The 26874-nt window shown below is 41.0% G+C and overlaps 1 protein-coding gene across 7 annotated transcripts in view; it reads right to left on the reverse strand.

Moving 5' to 3' along the window:
• LOC137546880 (cyclic AMP receptor-like protein A) overlaps positions 1-26874 on the reverse strand; it is an 836868-nt gene that overhangs the window by 77892 nt on the left and 732102 nt on the right. For 6 of the 7 annotated variants that reach the window (XM_068269866.1, XM_068269867.1, XM_068269868.1 and 3 more), the window contains one exon: positions 6888-6970. In XM_068269866.1, the coding sequence (XP_068125967.1) occupies positions 6888-6970 (83 nt within the window). Of the gene's footprint in view, positions 1-3773; positions 4202-6887; positions 6971-26874 lie in introns of those variants that run through there. The other variant, XM_068269872.1, reaches the window with a different exon arrangement.

The following is a 26874-nucleotide window of genomic DNA, read 5'->3' on the forward strand; positions in this document are numbered from 1 at the left end:
CACACACACACACGCACGCACACACACACACACGCACACACACACACTTAAATTAGGAACTCAGAAACAACCTAGAGGCAGTGGTCTATTTGCTCTTTAACTTTCGTCTCAATCATTCAGTGATAAATACACTTTTGTGCAGAACTGCCAAAACAGTCTCACAAATAATCGCTCCAGTGAGCTAGTCAGGCGTTCAATGGTAGCTCAGCAACAGCACCATTGCTTTCTCAATGATAGGCAAACAAGTGTGTTCAGAGATTACTTTTCAGTTCTGTTATCAAGACAGGTACAGAGTCTGAAGATAAGGCACCCTTCTACCAGAGCCATTTCCCTTCAATAATGTCAAGCATTTTTCCAAAGACAATAGCCTGTAACTTCCTGTAGACCCTTTCATACTGGCCTTTGAGAAAAGTAGCTTAATTAGGCATGCTGTTAATTTAAATTAAGTGTAAATATTTTAAAATGTGTAAAGCTGTGTAAATAGTATTAACAATATAACTTTCTTCTGAAAATAAGCATGCATTTCAGGTTTGTGTCTCATACTGCTGACCAATTTGAAATAAAACTAGACTTTAAACATAATTCTGTTAATAGGTTATTTGCAATGAAATATTGCAGAGCAACAATGAAATTTAACAGAGATATGTTTTATATGCAAAGCTTGCTGTAAACAGTGTGGGACAGAAACCCTAGGAAGGGTATATCTGGATTCATTTTGGTGCATTTAGCATAGACACAGAGCATAGGTACAGCGACTAACAATACTCTCATTTATTGAGTAGTTAACAGTTTTTATCAGTATTTAAATTGCATATCCTAAATCAATTACAGAAGTATTTGCCCTAGTAAGAATTTCAAAGAAATTGTTCTTCTGTAAACCCCACAAACCTATAAAGCTTTTAGCCAGCAACAATATAAAGCTTTTCAGAGGTGTGAAAAAAATGCCTGGTTTACCAGCTCTTTGTAACAATTTGTGTCGGCATAGGGCTAGAGCTATACCATGTAGTTAGGTTACACTTCTCCTTCACTATTCACAGAGAAATGATTTACTGTTTGTTTCGGGCTTGCCTACTTTCTCACAGATCATATGAGAACATCTGAGGGTTTTTTAGATACAGAGAAGGACCTGTAAAGAAGGACATGTAATTTTTGCTTACTTGGATGCCCCCCCCCCCCCCCATTCAGAATGAGATCTCACTTGCTGTGAACTGTTTACTTTATACTGCGAGGCAGAAAGAGAGACACACAGGATCAGGCACAAAGAGCTGCAGCTGATTATTATTTACACACATTTGAAGCTATATTTCTTCTTTCTATCATTGTAAACACATTTTACTCGCATGATTACAGCCAGTGAAGATTGTTTCTGTATGCTGGATATGCTGGACACAGTCCTCTATACGTAAGCCAACAGTGAAAACTGTTCTCTGTAAATGTCATATTTTCTTCACAAAAAAACATGTAAAGATGAAAAAAAAAGTCTTTGTATTGCAATTTGCAAGTAATTCCTGGATATGAATATATGTGGCATTTAGAATTCATTAACTTTGATAGTTGTCCTTTAACTTTACCTTACCCCTAATGTAAAACCCTTCAATGTGCCGAACCATGACATTCCCTACATAATTTACCCCTTCTTGACACCTAACCCTGACCAGCTCCCAAACATTAACCACCACCTGATGACTAATCCTAACCTTATCCCATAACTTTTACCGTTTTCTGATTCCTATCCTAACCTTAACCATTGAGCCGTAACAACTAATGTTACCACTAAACCATAATCAACCTAATTTACTCCTGGTCCTAACTGATACCTGTAAGCAATACTCACCTTCAATCGTCTTCTCTGTGGTACCCACTCCACCAACCATTAGCCAAAAAATTCAATACCAGTAATTTGTCTATAAAAGAACTGAATACTGAAGCCATTGTGATTGCACTACTGTCCACCTTCCAAGTTTCAAGACAAGTGTAGAGAAACCGAGAGCCCAATATAGTGTAGTATGTTAATCTTCCTGGCGGTAAGCCCGAGCTGAGCTCGGGCTATGCCGCACAGGAGGTTTTCTCAGGCCCTGCTGGGCCGATTCGCATAATTTTTTTTGATACACGCAGCTAGCACTTTGCTAGCTGCATGTACTGCCCAATCGCCGCCGCCGATCGCCGTGCCGCACCCCCACCCCTGACCCCGTGCGCTGCCTGGCCAATCAGTGCCAGGCAGCGCTGAGGGGTGGATCAGGACTCCCTTGGACGTCACGACGTCCATGACGTTGGTGACGTTATCCCGCCCCGTCGCCATGGCGACGGGGGAAGCCCTTCAGGAAATCCCGGTCTTTGAATGGGATTTCCTGATCAAAGATCGCCGGAGGCGATCGAAGAGGGCGGGGGATGCCGCTGTACAGCATACCGGACCGCCAGGAGGGTTAAGCATAAATGAAGTAAAGGTTATCGTGAGAAAATTATACTCACAAACGTGGGTTACCACAAAGGCAACCACTGTATAGGCAGGTGGGGAGATTAGACCTGTCCTCACTCAGGGATAAGAAGTCGCTCTCTGTAGATGCGAAAGGGGGTATATCACCCCTCCACCAGGGGTGGACACGGTATAGCAGTAGGAGAACAGAGGGGCCAGCAGGATAAAAGCGGATAAAAACTTTAAAATTTGCTGGGAGGAAGTGGTGGACTTACCTCCATAAAGCAGACACGAAAGACTGTCTGAATAGCAGCAATCACATTTATTAAATAGTACCCCAAAAAAGTGCAACGCGTTTCGCAGGTCCAGCCCGCTTCATCAGGCAATAAACGTGGGGACAAAACAGAATTTCGGCAATAGCACCACTGAGGCGCTACACCTGCTATTGCCGAAATTCTGCTATTGCGAAACGCGTTGCACTTTTTTGGGGTACTATTTAATAAATGTGATTGCTGCTATTCAGACAGTCTTTCATGTCTGCTTTATGGAGGTAAGTCCACCACTTCCTCCCAGCAAATTTTAAAGTTTTTATCCGCTTTTATCCTGCTGGCGCCTCTGTTCTCCTACTGCTAAGACAAGTTTCATGTCTTACCTTAAGATTAACTTTCATAGTGTTGCCAATATATTTTTCAATTAGCTGACCCCAGTAGCACTACATCGATCGGTTTCCCTCTGCGATCATTCTGAATCTCATTTCCTGAATTTCCTGTTATCTCAGTTTACAAGTTGTAATTTTTGAATGGTGACCAATTTTAAAGGCATTTAATTTTCATAATGTTAAGCTTAGAGCTAGAGACAACTTATAGAGTACTTGTCACATGTTTGCAGTTTATTTTGTCAGCTCTGTGGGAATCAGATGATATACTTCACAAAGTTATAGTAATGTTGATATTCAAAACAGGAAGCACAATAAAATATAGATGGTGCTAGTAGCAGTAAATTTGACTTTAGACTTCCTCCTGTACAGACATTAGATAGCTGTTGGACATGCAAAGCATTGGATAGCTGTTGAATATAACCTGAAAGGCCAGCATATAAACATACTGCTAAGCTCAGCTGCACATGCATGTTTCTGTGTATGAGTGGGAGGGGGTGTGTGTTCGGAGAAGTATACAGACAATATTTCACTGTCCCTTTCAAACTCAAATAGTAGACTGAGGTACAGTAATCAAATGTTTACTATGAATATAAAACATGAAATCAGGCCTTACGACGAAATTAGAGTCTAGATTGGCATAGAATAAAAATTCCTGTCTCCCCAGTCCTTACTGACTGCATGGTTATTTTCCTACCTGATTTGACTCAAAATAATGTCATCCTTGTGAAAATCACAGTTCTCCCCATTGTCACAGCCGCTAGTGTGGAGCCTGACATCTTTTGTAATGATGTAATATCCAATTCAATCTGTACGTAGGACACTAATGTTTTTCTGAATTTCCAGCTTTCTATATTAGTTTACCTTTCTATGGCATAAAGCATCCTTATCTTCAGTAGCCAGAGATAAAACTACAATATCTGCATGGAGAGCTCACTGGGGCTCAGTGCACACACTAAGGGCCAGTTCAGATGGACGTCTTCCAGCGTCCCATTTTGCGGCATCTTTTTCAGGGGGTTGCGCAGGCTTTCAGCGGCAATCGGCGGCATCCCGTCGCGATCATTGCTTTTAATCCCCGCAGGGGGACATGAAGATGCTGTGGTTTATCAACCGCATGTGGCTTCCAGGGTCGCCTAGAACGATGGGGAAAATTGGGTTCTGAACGCCACATTCGCGTGAACAACAGTAAACAGCTGATATAAACGCTCCCATTCACAATTGCCACCAAGCGTCCGTGTGATCCAGCCCTTATAAAACTCCCATAACAAACTGAAAGTTAACATCTTACCCCTTACCAACCTCCTTTTTACGCAAGCAATATTGTGGCTAATCTACTGGAGTAAACGGGACATTTTAACTCTAGTTCCACTTTAAGCTACAAGGAATTTTTCTACACTTTTTAAATTATGTTTTCATGCATTAGCTCCACAGACTTCAGTGAGGGAAAAACGGCAGATATGTGGAGAGGTTTTATAGTAAGCATGATTTATACTCACAAATGTTATGAAAAGTGCTACAATGACCCTTTCAAGTTATCTGTTTAACAGACCCACTACATAGTTCTAACTTTTTTTTTTCCTTTTTTTTTAATTCAACCCTAAACTCTAAGATCTCAAGCATCCGTTTCAAGAAGCTTAGAAAAAAAGACTGTTGAACAGCCTTAAGGTTTGTACACATGCCCAAGAAAAGTCGTGGAAAACAGATGACCAATGTCACGGAAACAACTTTACTGGCGACATTTTTAAAAAGAATTGTAGTTTGCGCACACCAATGTTGCACACAACCAGTTCAGTTAAATACTGTGCATGCAAGCAACATTATGGATGACATGTCTGCATTCAGGAGAACAATGTCGATCAAACCACATGGTACACACATGGCTAACTGCACAATATCTGCCCAACTATCAGGTGAGTTGATTCACCAGACTAGCATTATTGATTTATATAGTGCCAGCATCTTCTGAGGCACTGTACAACTGAATGCAGGGAATAACAATACAAAATAAACAATACAACAGTTAAAAATACAAAATGCCTGATATCGGTCACTTGTCATGTTTGGCTACATTTTTGCATGACTGTCATCCAACATGGCGAAATTTGTTGTTTGTTGGACGTTTTAAAATACTTTGGTTGAGCTTGTGTACAAGGCTTTTGACACTGAACAGCGGCATAAGGTTCAGGTTTACAGATCAGTGGTCTGTTTCCGGGGATGTCAATGCACAGTTTCTGAATACCATACTTGGTGGTCATATCCAATAATCTCCCCGTTATGGGCAAAAATTGTTTGATTAATTAACAAAATCTTATAACTCCATCTGAGGACAGATCTAATAATATTTTTGTTGCGTTTAGCATGAGACACATTGGCCTCGAGTCCTCAAGACTTATCGAATCAATTACCGACAGCTCGGTAAAATGCCGAACTCGATAAGTTGATTTCAGGATTCATCAAAGTTATCTACAGCTGTTAGCGAGCATTCGGTAATCATTCGGTAGTGATACGATAAAACGGAAGAAAGTGCAATTTATGAAAATGAAAGGGGGCGTGGTTTAGCGTTAAATTTAGGATTAGTTATCTCCTACACTGCTCTGTTGTTATTCTTGTCAGATCATTGATGACAGAGAAGGAAGATGGAGCCATTAGAAGTGGTTATGTAGCAGCTAAGAATGATTCAAAGGCGCAGAAGAGCAAGAATAAGGTCTAGAACTATATCAATTTGCAAGAGAACGGATTTATTTGCAATACCAGGACATCGGTATTTCTCTTGCATCATCTTGTAAGAGAACACAGGCAGTGCCAGGGTTAACTAAATTTCTAGCTGCACTACATTTTTTCAGAAAAGGCCCATATCAAGCCACAGCTGGCGAAATTGTGGGATTGTCCCAAGCCATTTCCAGAATCCTGGTCCAGGTGCAATTCGTAATATTGCTACGTGGTGTTCAAAGGACTGCCTTTTTACCCACAATTCCACAGGAATCTTATGGCCTTGTGTTAATTTACCGCTGTAAAATGGAAATATCGACACGTTACCGCATTGTTATCAATATTTTATTGAAGTCACACCGAATGTGGAAAAACCTTGATGAATACAACTAGAAATCGATAATTTAACGAACTGGAAAAAGTTATCGCAAAGACAATGATGAATCGAGGCCATTGTCAGGTTTTAGGCCCAAGTCACTGAACCCATTAAAAACACAATCAAAACCCATACTGCTTTCCGGAGGTTTCAAAAGACACTATCATTTGGTAGTGTGCTTACAAAAATTAAGTTACTGTGATCCATAAAAAGATCAAGGCAACAGTAACTGACACTTTTGTTTTAATATGGCAGTGTTGGATCTAAATGCCACTTCCGTGGGCATTAGAGGGCCCTTTGGCCCAAAGGTTGTAAATTGGATGAGGGGATAATTTCTCAATTTTCTGATTTGCTCCCATGTATTCACTTTTTTGATGTCTATTATGACGAATGTTACCTAGTTCTATGTGTGTACATATAATTGTAACAATAACTTTTACTGCATAATTTCAATATGAACCTGTATTTCTTGTCAATTGCATTGTTACTATTTTCAATAAGATAGTTTTTACTAAAAGTGCTACATTGGTTACTGAGACTTTACTGAACTGAATAAATGAAATCATCACTATGTTACCCTGCACGGGGCAGTAGTGGATGTGCCATCCAATCATCATGTTGTGGCCAATCGCAGGACAGAAGGAGGCTTGTCCAGGACAGATGGACACACACACGCATACATACAGTGGATGGCTTGGAAATTATTATTATTATAATAAATTAATTACACTTACCTGTTAAGAAGTGGAAACAAAGATACTGCCAGATACACAAATGGATACCATTTCAAAGGCTTAATTTCTTCAGCCATTAAAATCTAGAAATCAGAAATGACATGATCAAACTTCCCATACCAGGTAGAACCCCCCACAAAAACACTAATGTAGCCAATCAGTGAACTGCAACACACAGTTTGTGTTGCAGTTCACTGCATTTTGCATGCAATATAAGGACACATTAAAATTTAGCATCTGTAATAAATATTTGTTGGTTGCTATGGGCAACAACACTACACCTTTGTTTGGCACCATATCACAGAAAGTGTGATAACTTGACACTCATCACAGCAACAGCACAGGAGATAGAACTGCTTAGATGTCATCCAAGGTTAAGGTGTTTGTTCGGTAAACAAATATACAGATGTGATCAGTAGCAATCTTATCTTCGTTACATGTTACCTCAGCAAAGCAATCAGTCTGTAGTAAGCCATCTTTAGCGTTGCGGCTCTTGGTCTATACCTTGTGAATAGACCAGGCTTTCTCTTATGGTACATCTATGCACTTATATCTGTATGCTGTATATAGCGTATATACAGCATACAGACAATGGAAGTTACTAGAAGGAAAGTAGAAAGTGAAAGTGGCTATTTTATACTAGCCTCTAAAGAGTTAAATGTGACATCATCCAGCAGGGATGGATCCATAACCCATCGCCTGCTATTGGCTGATAAGAACACGTGATAGCATTACAAGCACAGTCTTTACTGCGCCTGCACTGGAAACTTCCATTTTCCAATGACCTGTCCCCTTGTTCTGAGGAGAACATTGTTTAATGTACTTGTGAGAATATTTTTATAACAATAGCTCATGTTTATGTTGTTTGAAGTCATTTAGTCTGGCCTACACACTGGATATCTCTGCTACAGCCTTGGGAGTTCTAGCACAATGTTCCACTGAAAATCAGAACTGTCTTTAATACTCTCTAAGAGAAATTCATCTTAAAGAGGCACTCTGCAGAGCAAGTCATTTTACTAAACCAGTTAGGTAAAGTGACTGAGGCCTCCGAATTCCATATCATACCGTACTTAAATTCTAACAGCATCCTTTTGTGAATACAACTCAAGTTAGCAAACACAAAACAACCAAAACCTAACTAGCTCACTACTCAAATATGACAACAATAGACTAAAACAATATATTGAGATATTCAACCAATTATGCAGTGTATAAACAGAAAGCATTGAACAAAGTCAAGGACGCTGGGGTAGATTGCCAATTGGAGCACATATACAGCAAACAGGAGCTAGGTTAATGACAGGCAAGAATCAATACTGGGAGTTGCTAGCCAGAGCAGGATGAGGACCAAGCACTGCATGGCCCAGATTACAGCATCACTCTGTTAAAGGAAACCCAAAGTGACATGTGAAATGATGTGATAGACGTGTATGCACAGTGCCTAGCACACAACTAAATATGCGGTGTTCCTTTTTTTTCTCTCTCTCTGCCTGAAAGAGTTAAATATCAGGTATGTAAGTGTCTGACTCAGTCCTGACTCAGACAGGAAGTGACTACAGTGTGACCCTCACTGATAAGAAATTCCAACTATAAAACAGTTTCCTAGCAAAAATGGCTTCTGAGAGCAGGAAAGAGATAAAAAGGTTCAATAGTTCATATATTTTAGCTCTGGCATACTTCAATGAATGTGTCATTGAGCAAAAACAATAAACAGTTAAAACTTAAAAAGTAGATTTAAACATAAAATAAAACTGTGAAATATCTTAAAAAGTCATTTTTAGGAGAAGGAAGATAGATACAATCATTTATTTCATTAGTCTATTTTCCCCTCGGGTGTCCTTTAACCACTTCAGCCTTCAGTCGTTTTCACTTTATGCTTCCGAGCAATGTTTACCTCCCATTCATTAGCCTATAACTATCACTACTTATCACAATTAACTGATCTATGTCTCGTTTTTTCCGCCACCAATTAGGCTTTCTTTGGGGGGTACATTTTGCTAAGAGCCACTTTACTGTAAATGCATTTTAATAGGAAGAATAAGGAAAAAACGGAAAAAATAAATTATTTCTCAGTTTTCGGCCATTATAGTTTTAAAATAATACATGCCTCCACAATTAAAACTCACGTATTGTATGTGCCCATTTCTCCCGGTTATTACATCGTTTAAATTATGTCCCTATCACAATGTATGGCGACAATATTTTACTTGGAAATAAAAGTGCATTTTTTCCATTTTGCATCCATCACTATTTACAAGCTTATAATTAAAAAAAAATATATAAATATTTCATGTTTACGTAGATATTTAAAAAGTTTAGACCCTTAGGTAAATATTTGTGTTGTTTTTTTTTAATTGTAATGTTTTTTTTATTTTTTATTATTAAACATTTTATGTGGGTATTTTTGGGAGGGTGGGATGCAAATCAATTTTTCTAGGACATATTGGTCAATTTTTTAATTTTTTTTGCATTTTCCTGCAGTTAGCTTTTTGGTCACAAGATGGCAGCCATGAGTTTGTTTACAATGACGTCACTCTAAGCATAACACGGACGCTTAGAGTGACGTCGGGGGAAGTAAGAACAGAAAAACCTCAGCTTCCGTGTGAAGCTGACGGTTTTTCTCGGGGGGAGAGCAATCAGTGATCGGGCACCATAGCCCGATTCACTGATTGCCTGGCTAGCGAACCGCGGGCCGGGAGTGCGCGTGCACGCGCGCGATCGGCCGCGGGGGCGCGTGGCAGCGCACATGGCCTCTTGGGCGTAGCTAGTACGTCCAGGAGGCCAAAGTAGTTAAAGCTATGCAGGGATGAGCAATGAAATTCCGCTGAATTCCAAATTTTGAGTTTTGCATCAGAATTCAGCTTTGTGAATTGGAATTCTCGATGTGGAATTCTGACATTTTCATTAAAGTCAATCCTGTCAACTTTAGCTGTAAATTGCAAAGCCCTCATGCATGTATTGTCACCAAATCTGCTACGTATGTAAAAATAGCAGAACAAGTCACAAAAAATTATTCTAAAAATTTCAAAGAAAAAATGTACATTTTCCTGCAGTAAACCTTAAAGCGGTATTGTCACCATAAAAATCAAATTTCAACAGCAACTGGTCTGAGTGTATTAAGTGATAAAGATGCTCATCCTGCATTCAAAACTTTTTCTGCTGTTATGGTTTGGGGTTATCACATACTTTAAGAGCACTGGCCCTAGTGCCAAACAGTGCCAAAAAGTTGAATGCTGGAAGTTCTTTTGAATGCTGGGAGTTTTTTTTATCTATAATATATTCATCCTCTTCCATTTATTTCCCTGCCTAGCTGATCACTTGTGATTAGAAGCAAGGCTGAGGTGACTCACTGATTGGATGTGTAAATAAAAAAAAGACTCTGGGAGGAGGGCATCTAATGAATACATAATGAGCAAGAGAAAGGAGGGGGGAAAACAAGAGTCAGAGAGGATATGATGTCAGCATTAGCTTGGCAAAATGGCCACTGCCTGCAATAGGATTTTCTGCTTTTCCTTTATAAAATTCACAGGAATCATTACGTGGATAGCACAATACATCTGTTATGTAAGTAGAAGTAGTATTTATCTACTTATATATGTGTTTTTTATTACTAGGTTAGCATGGGCGTCGCTTGTTCTTTAAAGCAATCCCAAGCAAAAGCTCGGGATCAAAATCAGACTCTCACCTTAAAGAGAATCTGTATTGTTAAAATCGCACAACAGTAAACATACCAGTGTGTTAGGGGACATCTCCTATTACTCTCTGTCACAATTTTGCCGCTCCCCGCCGCATTAAAAGTAGTCAAAAACAGTTTTAAAAAGTTTGTTTATAAACAAACAAAATGGCCACCAAAACAGGAAGTAGGTTGATGTACAGTATGTCCACACATAGAAAATACATCCATACACAAGCAGGCTGTATACAGCTTTCCTTTTGAATCTCAAAAGATCATTTGTGTGTTTACCTTCTGTCCCCTTCTTCTCTCATGCACTGAACATTACAGGCTTCCTGCAGACAGCTCTGCATGTGCCTGTGTTTGTAATTCCTCAGTATGTGTCAGCCAGCTACTTTCACAGCCTAACAGAGGAGGGTTTTTATCCAGCTCTCTTCTATCACTGATAAGATAGCAGAGAAGCTGCTGGCTTATGTAAATAAAACACACACTGGAGTGTGCATAGAGGAACAGACCAGCACGGAAGAGTTGGCAGTCTTCCAGACACAGGCCGACAAGTCTGACAAGGGAAAGATACATTGATTTATTACAGAGACCGTGATAGTACAAAGTGCTGCAGTGAGCCAGAACAGATTAGAATAGGTTTAGGAACTTGTAGGATGGTAGAAAAAATGTTGTAATTTTTGTTACAGAGTCACTTTAAGAGAGGGAAGCCTTAGGATCTTATTGAGGCTTCCCTCGCTACTCAGATGTTCCTCGTCGCTAAGTGCGACTACCCTCCAGATCAGGGCCATGCTCCTTCCTGTCTTGCAGGGCTGTGCAGTAGACACAAAAGCACGGCCGCACATGCGCATTAGAACAGTGTCCATGGCTTCAGCTTAGTGCACATTCACGAGCAGGCTCGCACAGCCATGATCCAGTGAGAAGAAATGCATGGCACCGATGAGATTAGTGACAATGCCTTGCTCAGCGATGGGGGACATAAGACTATAGAGGGAAGCTTCAATAGGATCCTGAGGCTTCCCTCTCTTAGTATCTAATTTTGTACCCGAGCTTCAGCTCAAGTACACTTTAATATATATACTAAGTTCCAAGTTACATTTTAAGAAAACATATGGAGACACCCCTCCCCCAAGCCTCTTTAATCACTGAAGCACAAAGGGGTTTTCCCCTTATGTACCAGAACAATTTTCACATTTCAGTGTTTCTCCCAATCATTAGCCAATAACTTTATCACTACTTATTACACATGAATGATATATACATTGTTTTTTACGCCACACATTGGGCTTTCTTTGGGTGGTACTTTTTGCTAAGAATTATTTTATTTTATAAGCATTTAAACAGTAATAAAAGGGAAAAAAATGAAAAAAAAATCATTATTTGTCAGTTTTCAGCCATTATAGTATTAAAATAAAACGTGCAATTGTAGATAAAACCCACGCATTTTATTTGCCCATTTGTCACGGTTATTATAAGAGTTAAATTATGTCCATAGTATAATGTACGGCAACAATATTTTATTTTCTCATTGTACTGTAAGCCCTAATTTGTAATAAAATAACAATAACATATCCTCATGGCATGCATACAAAAAAGCTTAGGTAACGTAACAATTTATGTATTCTCTTTAAAATGCTGTCACTTTTTCTTAATTTGATAAATATGGGGGCAGGGTAGTGGACAGAAAGAGTTGATTGCCTTTATATCATTTTTCTTTTAGACTGCAATTTAAAATTTGCAGAGGCATTCCAAGCAAAACAAAAGTGAAAGATTTTTATTTTTTTCCATGTACGTTCATAGAATGATCAGTGTTGTTCATTACAGCACTGGTCATTCATGATTTATAGGCACTTTGATTGGGTTTGAAGAACTTATGTGCTGCTGGGTAAAGGCTAAGGGGGTTCCATGTGGGTGCTGCTGGGTGTGCGGGCCATGAGGATTCTGGGTGCCATGAAGGTGTGGGCTATGGGAGGCCCTGACTGTTGTGTTGGTGAGCTTGTAGGAGGTACTGTGGTTGAGGCTATGAGGGTTACTGGTTGCCATGTGGGTGGGTCTATAAAGAGTTAATAGCGGTCATGTGGTTGGGGCTGTAGGGTATATATACCCATCCCTGGTGGTAGTGGACAGTAATCCCTGGTGCCAACTGGCTGAGGAGAGCAACCAAGGGCAAGATCGCTTACTTTTACTCTTTGACCTCCTGCTGCTATCCTCCCCGACAACTTCGAGCAGTGCAAGGTCTGGAGTCCCCTCCTTCTGATAGTCACTATCTTCCTGTTGCATGATTGTTTTGGCAGTTAGGGAGTGCCCATCAGAAGGAGACAGGAAGCACAGATTAATGCCAGCTGTGTGCTGAGCTCCACTCAAGTGGCTTAAAGGGACTGCATTGTGGGGGACGGGGCTCAGCATGGGAGTGTGCCGCAGCACAACACTTTCTTAGGTACCAGGATTCCAGAAACAGGCCTGGAATGCCTGTCTATAAAAACAGCCCTGATAACTATGTTAGGTAATAGATTGTGAGCTCCTCTGAGGAACAGTTAGCAACATGACTATGCTGTGGAGTATGTCAGTGGTATATAACTGCACAATAATAATAATTGCTTCTCCACCATTACCTGACGCTACGTTGGGACTTGTGTATAGGCAGAGCGAGCAAGGCCAAGGAACACAGATAAGAGAGAGAAAGGCATTTATTACTTAGATCATGATCTCTAAATGGGAGGGAAACCAATCATTCAGCACAAGCCATCATTTGAACTGTCACTGCACAATCTGTCACCTTTGTTGAAAAGACTCCTCTTAGCTAAGAAAGATTTACCAAGTTAGAAGGCAGGCTGGATTTACAGCCACTGAGATTCAAAATAAAATCTGTGGCATGGAAAATAAAAGAGAATAAACCTCTGAAATCACATGCATGTTTATTGTCAAATATCCATCAAATCAATGGAGCGATTAAAATGTCTGCATTATGTATGTCTATATCATCATCTTGTGTGTTTCATTATCACATTTTAAAGTTGCAGTTGTGCCTAGCAAAAATGATCAAAGAGAAGTCAATTTTCCAAGGTAATACAAATACAGAATTGTTGCTAACTGCATGCAGCTTGCAATTGGGCCAATTCAGATTGGCACCAACCGCATCTGATTGACCCAATTCCAAGTTGCGTGTAACTTCGGCCAGAAGCGTTGATAGAAGCAATTCAGGATAGGGGAGGTTCATTCATTTGAGCTTTAGTTTATTATTGCAGAGGGCCCCAGTTTCTGGGCCTAAACAGTAGACAGAATGGTCATTTATAAAAATGTGAAATATGGAACATAAAGTGGTGTTTAAAGTTTGTGAACCCTTTGGAATCGCCGATATCTCTGCAAATAAATTTCCTTTTAATAAATGTTCTAAAACTAGATTATAAATTAAATAGATTTGTGAGTTACAAAAACATGCGAACGTTAAAGTACACCTGAAGTAAATAAAAATGATTCTGATTCTGATTCTGAAGTGAGAGAGATATGGTGGCTGCTTTATTTATTTCTCTTTATACAATGCCATTTGCCTGGCAGCCCTGCTGATCTCTGGCTGCAGTAGTATGTGGGTCACACACCTGAAACAAGCATTTGGCTAATCCACTCAGATTTCAGCCAAAAACACCTGAGCTGCATGCTTGTTAATGGCTCCAAAATTCTTCAAAGAAACTGGCACCACTTGGAAGAAGTAGTATACAAGCTCTTTTATTGCATCAAATAAGTGGCATTACAGTGACAGACGCTGTTTCGGGCCTAGCCCTTTATCAAATTGCAGTAGCCAATGGCTAAAAGTATTAGAGGCAGAGGATCAGCAGGACAGACAGGAAATGTTTCTGCTTCCAAAACAAAATCTTCAAGGACTAAAGATCCTTAGATTGAACTTGGCCAAAGCAGCCACTAAAGACCTCCCTGGATGATAATGTAATGTGTGTACAGCAGCCCTGATACGTCGGTGAGAGATACAAAATGCTGGATCATATCTCCTGAAAGCAGCATGATTCAATTGTGCTGTCCCACGCTCCATCCCCTCTGTCGTGCACTGCACATAGGCCACTCCCCTCCCTCCATAGTGACAGAATGCAACACTAGCCTGCAGGCTGATGATGTGTCTCTACAGTCTCATTCTCAAAATGTTGGGCAGCGATCCCTCCCGGCCGACATTAGACTCAAATGTGTACGCAGCTTAAGTGTTCGCGTGCTGCATAACATTCCCAACACTGGCATTTAACTCTTAAAAATATTTAGTAGCAGGAACAACGTAATATAGTAACAAGACACAGAAAGTAGATATTTATTCAACCTAAGAGCAAGATAAATGTAAACGACATATCCACTCCACCCAGTGTAGCCACAACACCTGTGCTTAAATTGTGGCTCCTGTATTAAAGAGTGGGAGGGTAAGCAACTGGGGCCCACAACAGTTTTTGGGCTCTCTTGTGGCTGCAGGGGCTTTTTTCCCCTATAGTTATGCTTATAGCTTTATTACATTACATGGCAATATGTGGTGGACAGCATTAACTTTGATGTATTAATAGAGGATGAGAGGCATGTGTACTATTGTCCACCTTTCCAGAAAACACTGCGTCAGGCCATCACTGCAGCACATCATCACTGGGACTACTGATGGGTATGAGGGCTTTTGGGGGCAGATGCGGGGGAGGGGGAGTATAGTTGCTGGGGAGGAGGACTCTTATAAGATAAAAAAAAACTGGATTTCAATGGTAATTAGGTTTCTGTTTCTTTCTCCTGGTTATGTCATACCTTAGATTGCTAGATTTGAATGCAGCTTATGGAAGAACTTCTCTAAGGCCCAGTGCACACCAAAAACCTCTAGCAGATCCGCAAAACACTAGAGGTTTTTGAAGCAGATTTCAGAGCGATTCCTAGGCATGTTTACAGTAAAAGCGGTTACTGAACAGCTTGTGTAACAAAAACGCCTGGAAAACCGCTCTGATCTGGCGTTTTTCAGAGAGTTTTGTGTTTTTCCTATACTTAACATTGAGGCAGAAACGCCTCAGAAATCCAAAAAATGCTGCAGCCCGGGAGTTTGCGTTTCTGGAAAACGAGCCGCTCTGGTGTGCACCATCCCATTCACTTTCAATAGCCAAGCGTTTTTCCCCCTGCAAGCGTTTTAAAAAACGCTTCAGAACCGCTCTGGTGTGCCCTAGCCCTAAGAGAGTTTCTTTGTATACTCACCACTTTCCACATTCTCACTCTAATGTAGGAAGCTAGGTATGGTCTGTATTTACAGTATTAGGTAGGCAACAAATAGACTATGATATCTTGTTGTGCCACTAATTGTAACAAAATTATCGTCTTTGTCATACAATTGTACTCATGGCATATTTTTTGTTGTCAATTTGTCTAATAAAACTTTTCTTTGAGATTAAAAAAACAAACAAACAAAAAAAAAACCTGGCCATTAGTTTTTAAAAATACAACTTTTGCATTTGCAACTACTGTATTTTTAATTTGACATATTTAATATTGTCTGGATATTATGCAAGTTATAGTTGTTGTAGAAGTGTAGAAGATTGAATACATCATCAAATAAGAATTTTTTCATAGGCTTTTGCATTCACTGGCTGGGCACTTTCATAAGAATAACTGGTTACTTGACTTTCTTCTAGAAAAAAGTTCTAATGTTATTTCACAGTTTATTTGTTTTTTAAGTGATCCTTTGCATTGCAATGTAAGCAGACTGTTTATGCCCTCACTACAAATTATCTCAATAGGAATTGCCACCTCAGAAAAGTACATCCTTGCAAAATGCACCCACATCCCACATGTTCCCATGCAGACACAAATAATATCTGCACATCCAAATATCCTGATTTTCAATGAAAAAATCCTGATTTTACATATCAAAAAACATTGTAAATATTGCTATCTGAATCAAGGCATAATTTTACAAAACAAGCAGTATGATGTGCAGCGAGCTATAATTCATGAAACAGCTATTAGCAATAATTGTGTTTAACCACTTGACAACCGCAGTGTTAACACCCCCCCCCCCCCTCCAACGACCAGGCTGTTTTTTGCAGTACTGGGCTGTGCAGGCTTTTCAGCCTCCTGCACAGCCCAGCTGTGGAGCCCAACGATCGGACTCACCTCCTTTTTTTGTCCCTAAGAGGACATGCCGCCTGAGGTGTCCGATCGCTGTGGCCGTTTTTTTTTTGTTTTGTTTTGTTTTTCTAGCCTCTATGAGGCTCTCTCTCCCTTACCTAATAATTAAAGCCATGGATGCCCTTCAATGCAAGGAAAGATTCCAAGCTCTCTTTAAATGCAGCTATAGAGTTTGACATAACTACTTCCTGAGATGTTCCAGATTTTAACCACTTCACCACTGAGGGGTTTTACCCCCTGAGCACCAGAGCAATTTTCACCTTTCAGCGCTCCTTCCATTCATTCGTCTATAACTTTATCATTTCTTATCGCAATGAAATGAACTATATCTTGTTTTTTCCGCCACCAATTAGGCTTTCTTTAGGTGGGACATTATGCCAAGAATTATTTTTTTCTAAATGTGTTTTAATGGGAAAATAGGAAAAATGTGGGGAAAAAAATAATTATTTTTCAGTTTTCGGCCATTATAGTTTTTAAATAATGCATGCTACTGTAATTAAAACCCATGAAATGTATTTGCCCTTTTGTCCCGGTTATAAAACCATTTAAATTATGTCCCTATCACAATGTTTGGCACCAATATTTTATTTGGAAATAAAGGTGCATTTTTTTCAGTTTTGCGTCCATCCCTAATTACAAGCCCATAGTTTATAAAGTAACAGTGTTATACCCTTTTGACATAAATATTTAAAAAGTTCAGTCCCTAAGGTAACTATTTATGTATTTTTTTTAATTGTAAATTTTTAAATTTTTTTTTTAATTACAAAAAAAAAAAAATGGGGAGTGTGGGAGGTAATGAGTTAATTTTTTGTGTAAAAGTCATTTATTTGTATGTGAAAAATGTGTAGGGTGTAGTTTACTATTTGGCCACAGTAACTTTTTGTTTTAATGCGACCTCCAAGCGTCCTTCCGGAAACTTGGAGGAAGTATAAGGAGGCTGGACACGTGAGTTTTTTCTCACAATGATCGCGCTGCCCATAGGAGAGCAGCGGCTCATTGTGGGGCTTAGATCAACGAACGGGAATGGATTTTCCCGTTCATTGATCTCCGGGCGAGCGGGCGGCGGCGTGTTTACTAGCGGCGGGCGGCGGCGTGTTTACAAGCGGGAGCACGGACAGCGTCGGGAACGCGGAAAGTACGGATTTCTCCGTCCCTGGGGGTTAAAGGATGGAAAAAGGGACGGAGAAATCCATACGGGCGGGGGTAAAGTGGTTAAACAATCTCACTATGAAGGACCCCTTTCTATATAGATGGCAAAACTATTTTTCTCCACATGCAAATCTTGTTCGCTTGTCTGTCGTACAACCCTGGGGACAAAAAGCTAATCTACCAAGCTTTTGTATTGCCCTCTGATGTTAATCAAAACATCTCTCAGTCATCTTTTTTCCAAGCTAAATAAGGCCAGTTTGTCCAACCTTTCCTGGTAAGTGAGATCTTTCATCCCTCTGATCAAGGATGAGCAACGGATTAAATCCGGATCAAATCCGAATGAGTTTCAAGCAGCGGTCACGTGAATACAAACACTTCCTCCTTCCAGGTTAAAGGAGGAAGTGTTCGTAGTCACGTGACATGGCTTGGAACGCAGCGTGGGAGGCGATGTGGGACGGATGAAAGAAGAAGGCTGCTGGGTAAGTTTAACCCCTCACCCACTGACTCAGCGTTAATTATCTGGATGAAATCCGAATGAAACTCATTCATATTTCATCCGGATTTAATCCATTGCTCATCACTGCGTTTAATTAATTTAGTTGCCTGTCTCCATTCCAGAAGGGCAATGTCCTTTCTATAGTGTGGTGCCCAAAACTGTATTCCATACTCCATACGTGGCCTCACAAGTAATTTATACAGAGGAAGTAGTATACTAGCACCTCAAGATATTATTTCCCTTTTTATGCTCCCAGAATTTTATTTGCTTTAGCTACCGCTGCTTGGCATTGTATACGATTACCTAACATGTTATCAGTCAGTATTCACAAGTCCTTCAGCAAGTCTGATGGTTCCAGCTGTATGCCATTTATTTTATGATGATGATCTACCATTGGTATGTCCAAGGTGCATGACTTTACATTTATCAACATTACATTTCATCTGCCACGTTCCTGCCCATATGGCCATGTTGTAATATGTCTCTATCAGTCTTAGTGTTGATAATTCTACATTATTTTGTATCATCTGCAAAGATGGCTACATTACTCTGTATTACGTATACTAAATCATTAATAAATTAATTGAAAAGAATAGTTTCCCATTTTCAGTATGTTCCGTTTACCAATTACCACCACTTTTTGTCTTCTATCCCTTAACCAGTTCTCTATCCACATACGAACATTTTCTCCTAGTCACTGTATTCTCAGCTTCCGCACCAGGCTATTGTGTGGAAACAGTGTCAAAGTCCAAGTACACTAGTGTGGAAACAGTGTCAAAGTCCAAGTCCAAGTCCCAAGATCTACATTTTCATTCACTACTTCATAAAAGCTGAGCATGTTAGTGAGACAGGACCTATCTTTAGTAAAACCATGCCGTTGAACTGAAATAAGATTATTCTGTGCTACATAATTTTGTATAGCATCCCGTAGGATACCTTCAAACAATTTACACACAACTGATGTTAAGCTTACTGGTCTATAGTTTCCTCACTCTGATTTTTTTCTCTTCTTGAATAAGGGGAAAACATTTGCTGTACGCCAGTAATAAAAAACTGACCTACTAAAAGGAGAATAACAGAAAATAAGATAAAGTGGTTTATCGATAACTGAACTCAACTCCTTTAATACTCGGGGGTGGATGCCATCTGGGCCAGGTGACTTGTCTATCTTAATCTTATTTAATTGTTCCTGCACACCTTCCTCTGTTAGGAAATTCATACTGAATGAGGTAGATTGGGAACAACCCAGGGCCCTATTATGAGCTAAATGCATCACCTGAGCAAAGCAAGCATTTAAAACGTCCACTTTAGCTCGGTCCTCCACAATCAAGTTTCCCGCTTGATCTTGTAAAAGTCCTATATTCTATACCTTCTTTCTTGTAGAGTTTATATATTGGTAAACCGTGCGGATTTGACTGTATATCACTAACCACTTTTTTTACGCTTACAGTTTGGCAAGTCTGATTACTCTTTTGCAGTTTTTGTTACATTCCCTATAATCCTTTAGTGCAGATGTAGGGCACTAAAGGCATTCCTTTACACTTCATTATGTCTAAAACAGTATTATTTATCCATACTGGATTTTTTAGATCTAGAATTGTTATTTCCATAATGTATGTATATTCTACAAAAGCCATTAAGAATTTGTTTGAAAGTTTGCCATTTACTTTCAGTGTCCTTTCCCTGTAACTTACTCTTCCAGTCTATCAGTCTGAGTGAGTCCCTGAGCTTGTTAAAGTTAGCCTTCCATGTATTGCAATAACCATACAGTGGAGGAAATAATTATTTGACCCCTCACTGATTTTGTAAGTTTATCCAATGACAAAGAAATGAAAAGTCTCAGAACAGTATCATTTCAATGGTAGGTTTATTTTAACAGTGGCAGATAGCACATCAAAAGGAAAATCAAAAAAAAAATAACCTTAAATAAAAGATAGCAACTGATTTGCATTTCATTGAGTTAACCCTCCTGGCGGTTTGCAAAAAAATCGCCAGGGGGCAGCAAATCTTTTTTTTTAAATTTTTTTTTTTTTTTTTCATGTAGCGAGACAAAGTCTCGCTACATGATAGCCGCTGCTCAGCGGCATCCCCCCAGCCCCTCGATCGGAGATCCGGAGATCCCGTTCAAAGAACGGGATCTCCTGGAGGGCTTCCCCCGTCGCCATGGCGACGGGCGGGATGACGTCACCGACGTCATCGACGTCGTGACGTCAGAGGGGACTCCGATCTGCCCCATAGCGCTGCCTGGCACTGATTGGCCAGGCAGCGCACGGGGTCTGGGGGGGGGGGCGGCCGCGGCGAGAGGAATTGCGGCGGATCGGCGGGTAGCGGCGGCGATCGGGCACTGCACGCAGCTAGCAAAGTGCTAGCTGCGTGCAGCAAAAAAAAAATTATGCAAATCGGCCCAGCGGGGCCTGAGCGGTGCCTTCCGGCGGCATAGCCCGAACTCAGTTCGGGCTTACCGCCAGGAAGGTTAAATACGTTTTTGAACCCCTACCAACCAAAAGAGTTCTGGCTCCCACAGAGTGGTTAGACACTTCTACTCAATTAGTCACCCTCATTAAGGACACCTGTCTTAACTAGTCACCTGTATAAAAGACACCTGTCCACAGAATCAATCAATCAAGCAGACTCCAAACTCTCCAACATGGGAAAGACCAAAAAGCTGTCCAAGGATGTCAGAGACAAAATTGTAGACCTGCACAAGGCTCTAATGGGCTACAAAACCATTAGCAAGAAGCTGGGAGAGAAGGTGACAACTGTTGGTGCGATTGTTCGAAAATGGAAGGAGCACAAAATGACCATTAATCGACCTCGCTCTAGGGCTCTACGCAAGATCTCACCTCGTGGGGTGTCAATGGTTCTGAGAAAGGTGAAAAAGCATCCTAGAACTACACGGGAGGAGTTAGTGAATGACCTCAAATTAGCAGGGACCACAGTCACCAAGAAAACCATTGGAAACACATTACACCGCAATGGATTAAAATCCTGCAGGGCTCGCAAGGTCCCCCTGCTCAAGAAGGCACATGTGCAGGCCCGTCTGAAGTTTGCCAATGAACACCTGAATGATTCTGTGAGTGACTGGGAGAAGTTGCTGTGGTCTGATGAGACCAAAATAGAGCTCTTTGGCATTAACTCAACTCGCTGTGTTTGGAGGAAGAAAAATGCTGCCTATGACCCCCAAAACACCGTCCCCACCGTCAAGCATGGGGGTGGAAACATTTTGCTTTGGGGGTGTTTTTCTGCTAAGGGCACAGGACAATTAAATCGCATTAACGGGAAAATGGACGGAGCCATGTATCGTGAAATCCTGAACGACAACCTCCTTCCCTCTGCCAGGAAACTGAAAATGGGTCGTGGATGGGTGTTCCAGCACGACAATGACCCAAAACATACAGCAAAGGCAACAAAGGAGTGGCTCAAGAAGAAGCACATTAAGGTCATGGAGTGGCCTAGTCAGTCTCCGGACCTTAATCCAATAGAAAAGCTATGGAGGGAGCTCCAGCTCAGAGTTGCACAGAGACAACCTCGAAACCTTAGGGATTTAGACATGATCTGCAAAGAGGAGTGGACCAACATTCCTCCTAAAATGTGTGCAAACTTGGTCATCAATTACAAGAAACGTGTGACCTCTGTGCTTGGAAACAAGGGTTTTTCCACTAAGTATTAAGTCTTTTATTGTTAGAGGGTTCAAAAACTTATTTCACTCAATGAAATGCAAATCAGTTGCTATCTTTTATTTAAGGTTATTTTTTCGATTTTCCTTTTGATGTGCTATCTGCCACTGTTAAAATAAACCTACCATTGAAATGATACTGTTCTGAGACTTTTCATTTCTTTGTCATTGGACAAACTTACAAAATCAGTGAGGGGTCAAATAATTATTTCCTCCACTGTATATTGCACAATTCCTACTCCATGTCCTGATTTCTTAGCGATCTCCCCCAATGTAAATGCTATTGTCCCTTCCCAAACATAAAATACTTTTCCCCCTTTAAATCTGAGCAATTAATTCAGCCCAACCCTAACCTTTCCCCCATCTGTGGAATCAAAACATGATACAGCCAAGTACCACCACCACCAAATATAAGGAGAAGTGGATACGGAAGTGCAGCTGACTTTGGATTTACTGTATTGCACAAATTAGCAGAGAGACAACAAAGGCTTTCATGGAGGGGGAGGACGGGGGCGATAGGACACTGTGTTTCAAAGAACTTAGAGAAGTCACACATGCTATCTTCACATCTGCCCCTGGATAATAAAGGGCAGCTAGAAGGGGAGCGGGAAACATGGCAGCTCCTATAGCGATTAGAAACCAGGAGAAACTGCAGGAAAGAAAATGGTAATTGGTTCCCTGTAAGCTCCAGATGCTTTGGCGATGTGAAAAATTCAGAACAGGCCTTTTGGCTCCAAGAAAGTTTTGCTAAAGCAGTTTCTGAATGTCTCACAGTATTTGCAGAAATCCTATATTCTTTCCCAGATGTCACAGATGTCTCCCTATCTCGTCCAGTAAAAACTGGTACCAACCTAACCCTCCCAGCATTCACAGCTGGTCCTTTTCTCTTCCAGTGCTCACAGGTGCCTCACTATCTATCCCAACAGTTAACAGTATCCCCATCTCGCTCAACAGTCAAAGAGCCTGCCATTGCTTCCAATTGACCTAGTAAATAAAGCCACAATCCAGAGACTCACCCAATTTTAATAAACCCCAAATGATGATGTAATCATGTTAAATCCTCCTAGAAGTTAATTAATGTAGCAAGGATGGAACAGAGGCACCAATAACAGAATAAAACCTTTAAAAAACATTTAAAAGAGGAGGTAGTGGTGGACTTACCTCCCCAGGAAGTAGACACTGAGTTGGTTGATTTAATAGTCAACAATTAAATGTATACACTCCACAATGCAATGCGTTTCGCAGGATTAAGCCCGCTTCATCAGGCCATAACGGGAGCAATAACTAGTACTGGTCAGAGCTGCTGCCAAGTACCTCTGTAGCTGCCAAGCACCCAGTGTAGCTGGCAAGCGCAAAGAGGCTCTTGGCAGCTACACTAACCAGTACTAGTTATTGCTCCCGTTATTGTCTGATGACAAAATGCTTTGCATTATGGAGTGTATAAATTTCTTTTAATTGTTGACTATTAAATCAACCAATTCGGTGTCTACTTACTGGGGAAGTAAGTCCACCAATACCTCCTCTTTTAAGTGGGTTTTAATGGTTTTATCCTGTAATTGGCACCTCTTTTCCATCCTTGCTGCATTCTGAAGTCCACCCTCAGTGGAGGGGTGTTACCTCTTGTCTCAGTGGAGGGGTGTTACCTCTTATCTACAGAGAGAAACTTCTTAACCTGAGTGGGGTCAGGTTCTAATGCTCCCCACCATAGCCGGCCTTTGACCTGAGCGACTGGAGCGGTTGCTCAGGGCGCCGGCTTCCAAGGGGGCGCCTATAGCTCTTTGCCTATACTGAGGGCACCTACACCTGATTTCCTATACTGAAGGCACCTATAGCTGGCTACCTTTACTGAGGGAACCAACACCTGGCTACCTATATTGGAGGCACCTACGCCAGGCTACCTATGTGGAGAGATCTACAAATATAATATTTATATCCCTTAGAGGCTCTAGCCTTCATTTTTAAGTGTATTCAGGATAATGCGCTCTTTCCATCCATTCGTGGTTATTAATAGTATTTTTTCTATTATGCATGTGATGTGTCATGGAGATCTGAGCATTTGGCATGATGTGTCACAAAAAGGTTGGAAACCACTGTCCTAGGAGGTAACTCAGGAGAAAAGGTGAATTGCATATGGGCCACACAGGATGAAGGGGGGGGGCACAAAAATCAGGTTTCGCTGAGGGCGCTGTGAAATCTAAGGCCCTGCTCCCCACAGCATACGTTCTACCTTTCTCCACAACCTGGTTACACTACATACTACACTATATTGGGCTCTTGGATTCCCTTTTTGCTTTCCTCCTACAAGTGGAAGTTAATTAAGTCTTCTGAATTGTTTTCTTGGACTACCCTCAGACATCACTAGAAATCTTAATGTGGCCATATATCAGGCAACTCGGTGGCCAATCGGCCATCCATTTCGATAATTATAATTAAATTGAATGAAACACAGCACCGTCAAGTGCATGCCCGATCAACGATGTCACCAATTTTGGCTGGGTGTGCAGTCGTAACGGTGACACCACACATGCGCCCATGTTACTCCAGCAACCATGTGGGGTGCATGTATGGGTGGAGGACCCAGCCTGGTGGCAGCTGCAGACGCAGGCTGGTAATGTATAGTGCACTGAGCATGGCACATTAAATATTGGGGGGACAGCGTCGGGACGGGTTGGTGGGTGGGGGATGCGGCGTCACATGGCCGATTCTGGATGGATTTCCGCATGAAATTGATTGTGGATCAGCCTGTTGCATAGGGGCAAGCAGCAGATCTCTCTCCGATCAGATTTAATCATAGAGAAATCTGTCTCTTGGCCAATCTGACCATACATCGTCTGATGTATGGGCATCTTCACTTCAGCTAATCTAGTCACACTTAATTAGGTTGTTTACCTATACACTGCATACAGTGGAGGAAATAATTATTTGACCCCTCACTGATTTTGTAAGTTTGTCCAATGACAAAGAAATGAAAAGTCTCAGAACAGTATCATTTCAATGGTAGGTTTATTTTAACAGTGGCAGATAGCACATCAAAAGGAAAATCGAAAAAATAACCTTAAATAAAAGATAGCAACTGATTTGCATTTCATTGAGTGAAATAAGTTTTTGAACCCTCTAACAATAAAAGACTTAATACTTAGTGGAAAAACCCTTGTTTCCAAGCACAGAGGTCACACGTTTCTTGTAATTGATGACCAAGTTTGCACACATTTTAGGAGGAATGTTGGTCCACTCCTCTTTGCAGATCATGTCTAAATCCCTAAGGTTTCGAGGTTGTCTCTGTGCAACTCTGAGCTGGAGCTCCCTCCATAGCTTTTCTATTGGATTAAGGTCCGGAGACTGACTAGGCCACTCCATGACCTTAATGTGCTTCTTCTTGAGCCACTCCTTTGTTGCCTTTGCTGTATGTTTTGGGTCATTGTCGTGCTGGAACACCCATCCACGACCCATTTTCAGTTTCCTGGCAGAGGGAAGGAGGTTGTCGTTCAGGATTTCACGATACATGGCTCCGTCCATTTTCCCGTTAATGCGATTTAATTGTCCTGTGCCCTTAGCAGAAAAACACCCCCAAAGCAAAATGTTTCCACCCCCATGCTTGACGGTGGGGACGGTGTTTTGGGGGTCATAGGCAGCATTTTTCTTCCTCCAAACACAGCGAGTTGAGTTAATGCCAAAGAGCTCTATTTTGGTCTCATCAGACCACAGCAACTTCTCCCAGTCACTCACAGAATCATTCAGGTGTTCATTGGCAAACTTCAGACGGGCCTGCACATGTGCCTTCTTGAGCAGGGGGACCTTGCGAGCCCTGCAGGATTTTAATCCATTGCGGTGTAATGTGTTTCCAATGGTTTTCTTGGTGACTGTGGTCCCTGCTAATTTGAGGTCATTCACTAACTCCTCCCGTGTAGTTCTAGGATGCTTTTTCACCTTTCTCAGAACCATTGACACCCCACGAGGTGAGATCTTGCGTAGAGCCCCAGAGCGAGGTCGATTAATGGTCATTTTGTGCTCCTTCCATTTTCGAACAATCGCACCAACAGTTGTCACCTTCTCTCCCAGCTTCTTGCTAATGGTTTTGTAGCCCATTAGAGCCTTGTGCAGGTCTACAATTTTGTCTCTGACATCCTTGGACAGCTTTTTGGTCTTTCCCATGTTGGAGAGTTTGGAGTCTGCTTGATTGATTGATTCTGTGGACAGGTGTCTTTTATACAGGTGACTAGTTAAGACAGGTGTCCTTAATGAGGGTGACTAATTGAGTAGAAGTGTCTAACCACTCTGTGGGAGCCAGAACTCTTTTGGTTGGTAGGGGTTCAAAAACGTATTTAACTCAATGAAATGCAAATCAGTTGCTATCTTTTATTTAAGGTTATTTTTTTTTTGATTTTCCTTTTGATGTGCTATCTGCCACTGTTAAAATAAACCTACCATTGAAATGATACTGTTCTGAGACTTTTCATTTCTTTGTCATTGGATAAACTTACAAAATCAGTGAGGGGTCAAATAATTATTTCCTCCACTGTATGTGCCAACAAATGTGAGTAACAAGATTGAGTATGAGTACTCATTAGGTCATGCATGAGGGACACCCTGCCAGCGACTGAAAAGCTATCATTTGATAAGTAGTGATAAAGTTATTGGTGAATGAATGGGAGGAGCGCTGAAATTGGTACATAAAGGGAAAAAGCCATTAGTGGAGAAGTGGTTAACCCATTCGCGTTCCGTCGTTTTCACTTGAGAAATGTTCACCTCCCATTCATTAGTTTATAACTTTATCACTACTTATCACAATGAACTGATCTATATCTTGTTTTTTCCGCCACCAATTAGGCTTTCTTTGGGGGGTACA

The sequence above is a fragment of the Hyperolius riggenbachi genome, chromosome 2 (genome assembly GCF_040937935.1).
Source record: "Hyperolius riggenbachi isolate aHypRig1 chromosome 2, aHypRig1.pri, whole genome shotgun sequence".
NCBI lineage: Eukaryota > Metazoa > Chordata > Amphibia > Anura > Hyperoliidae > Hyperolius > Hyperolius riggenbachi.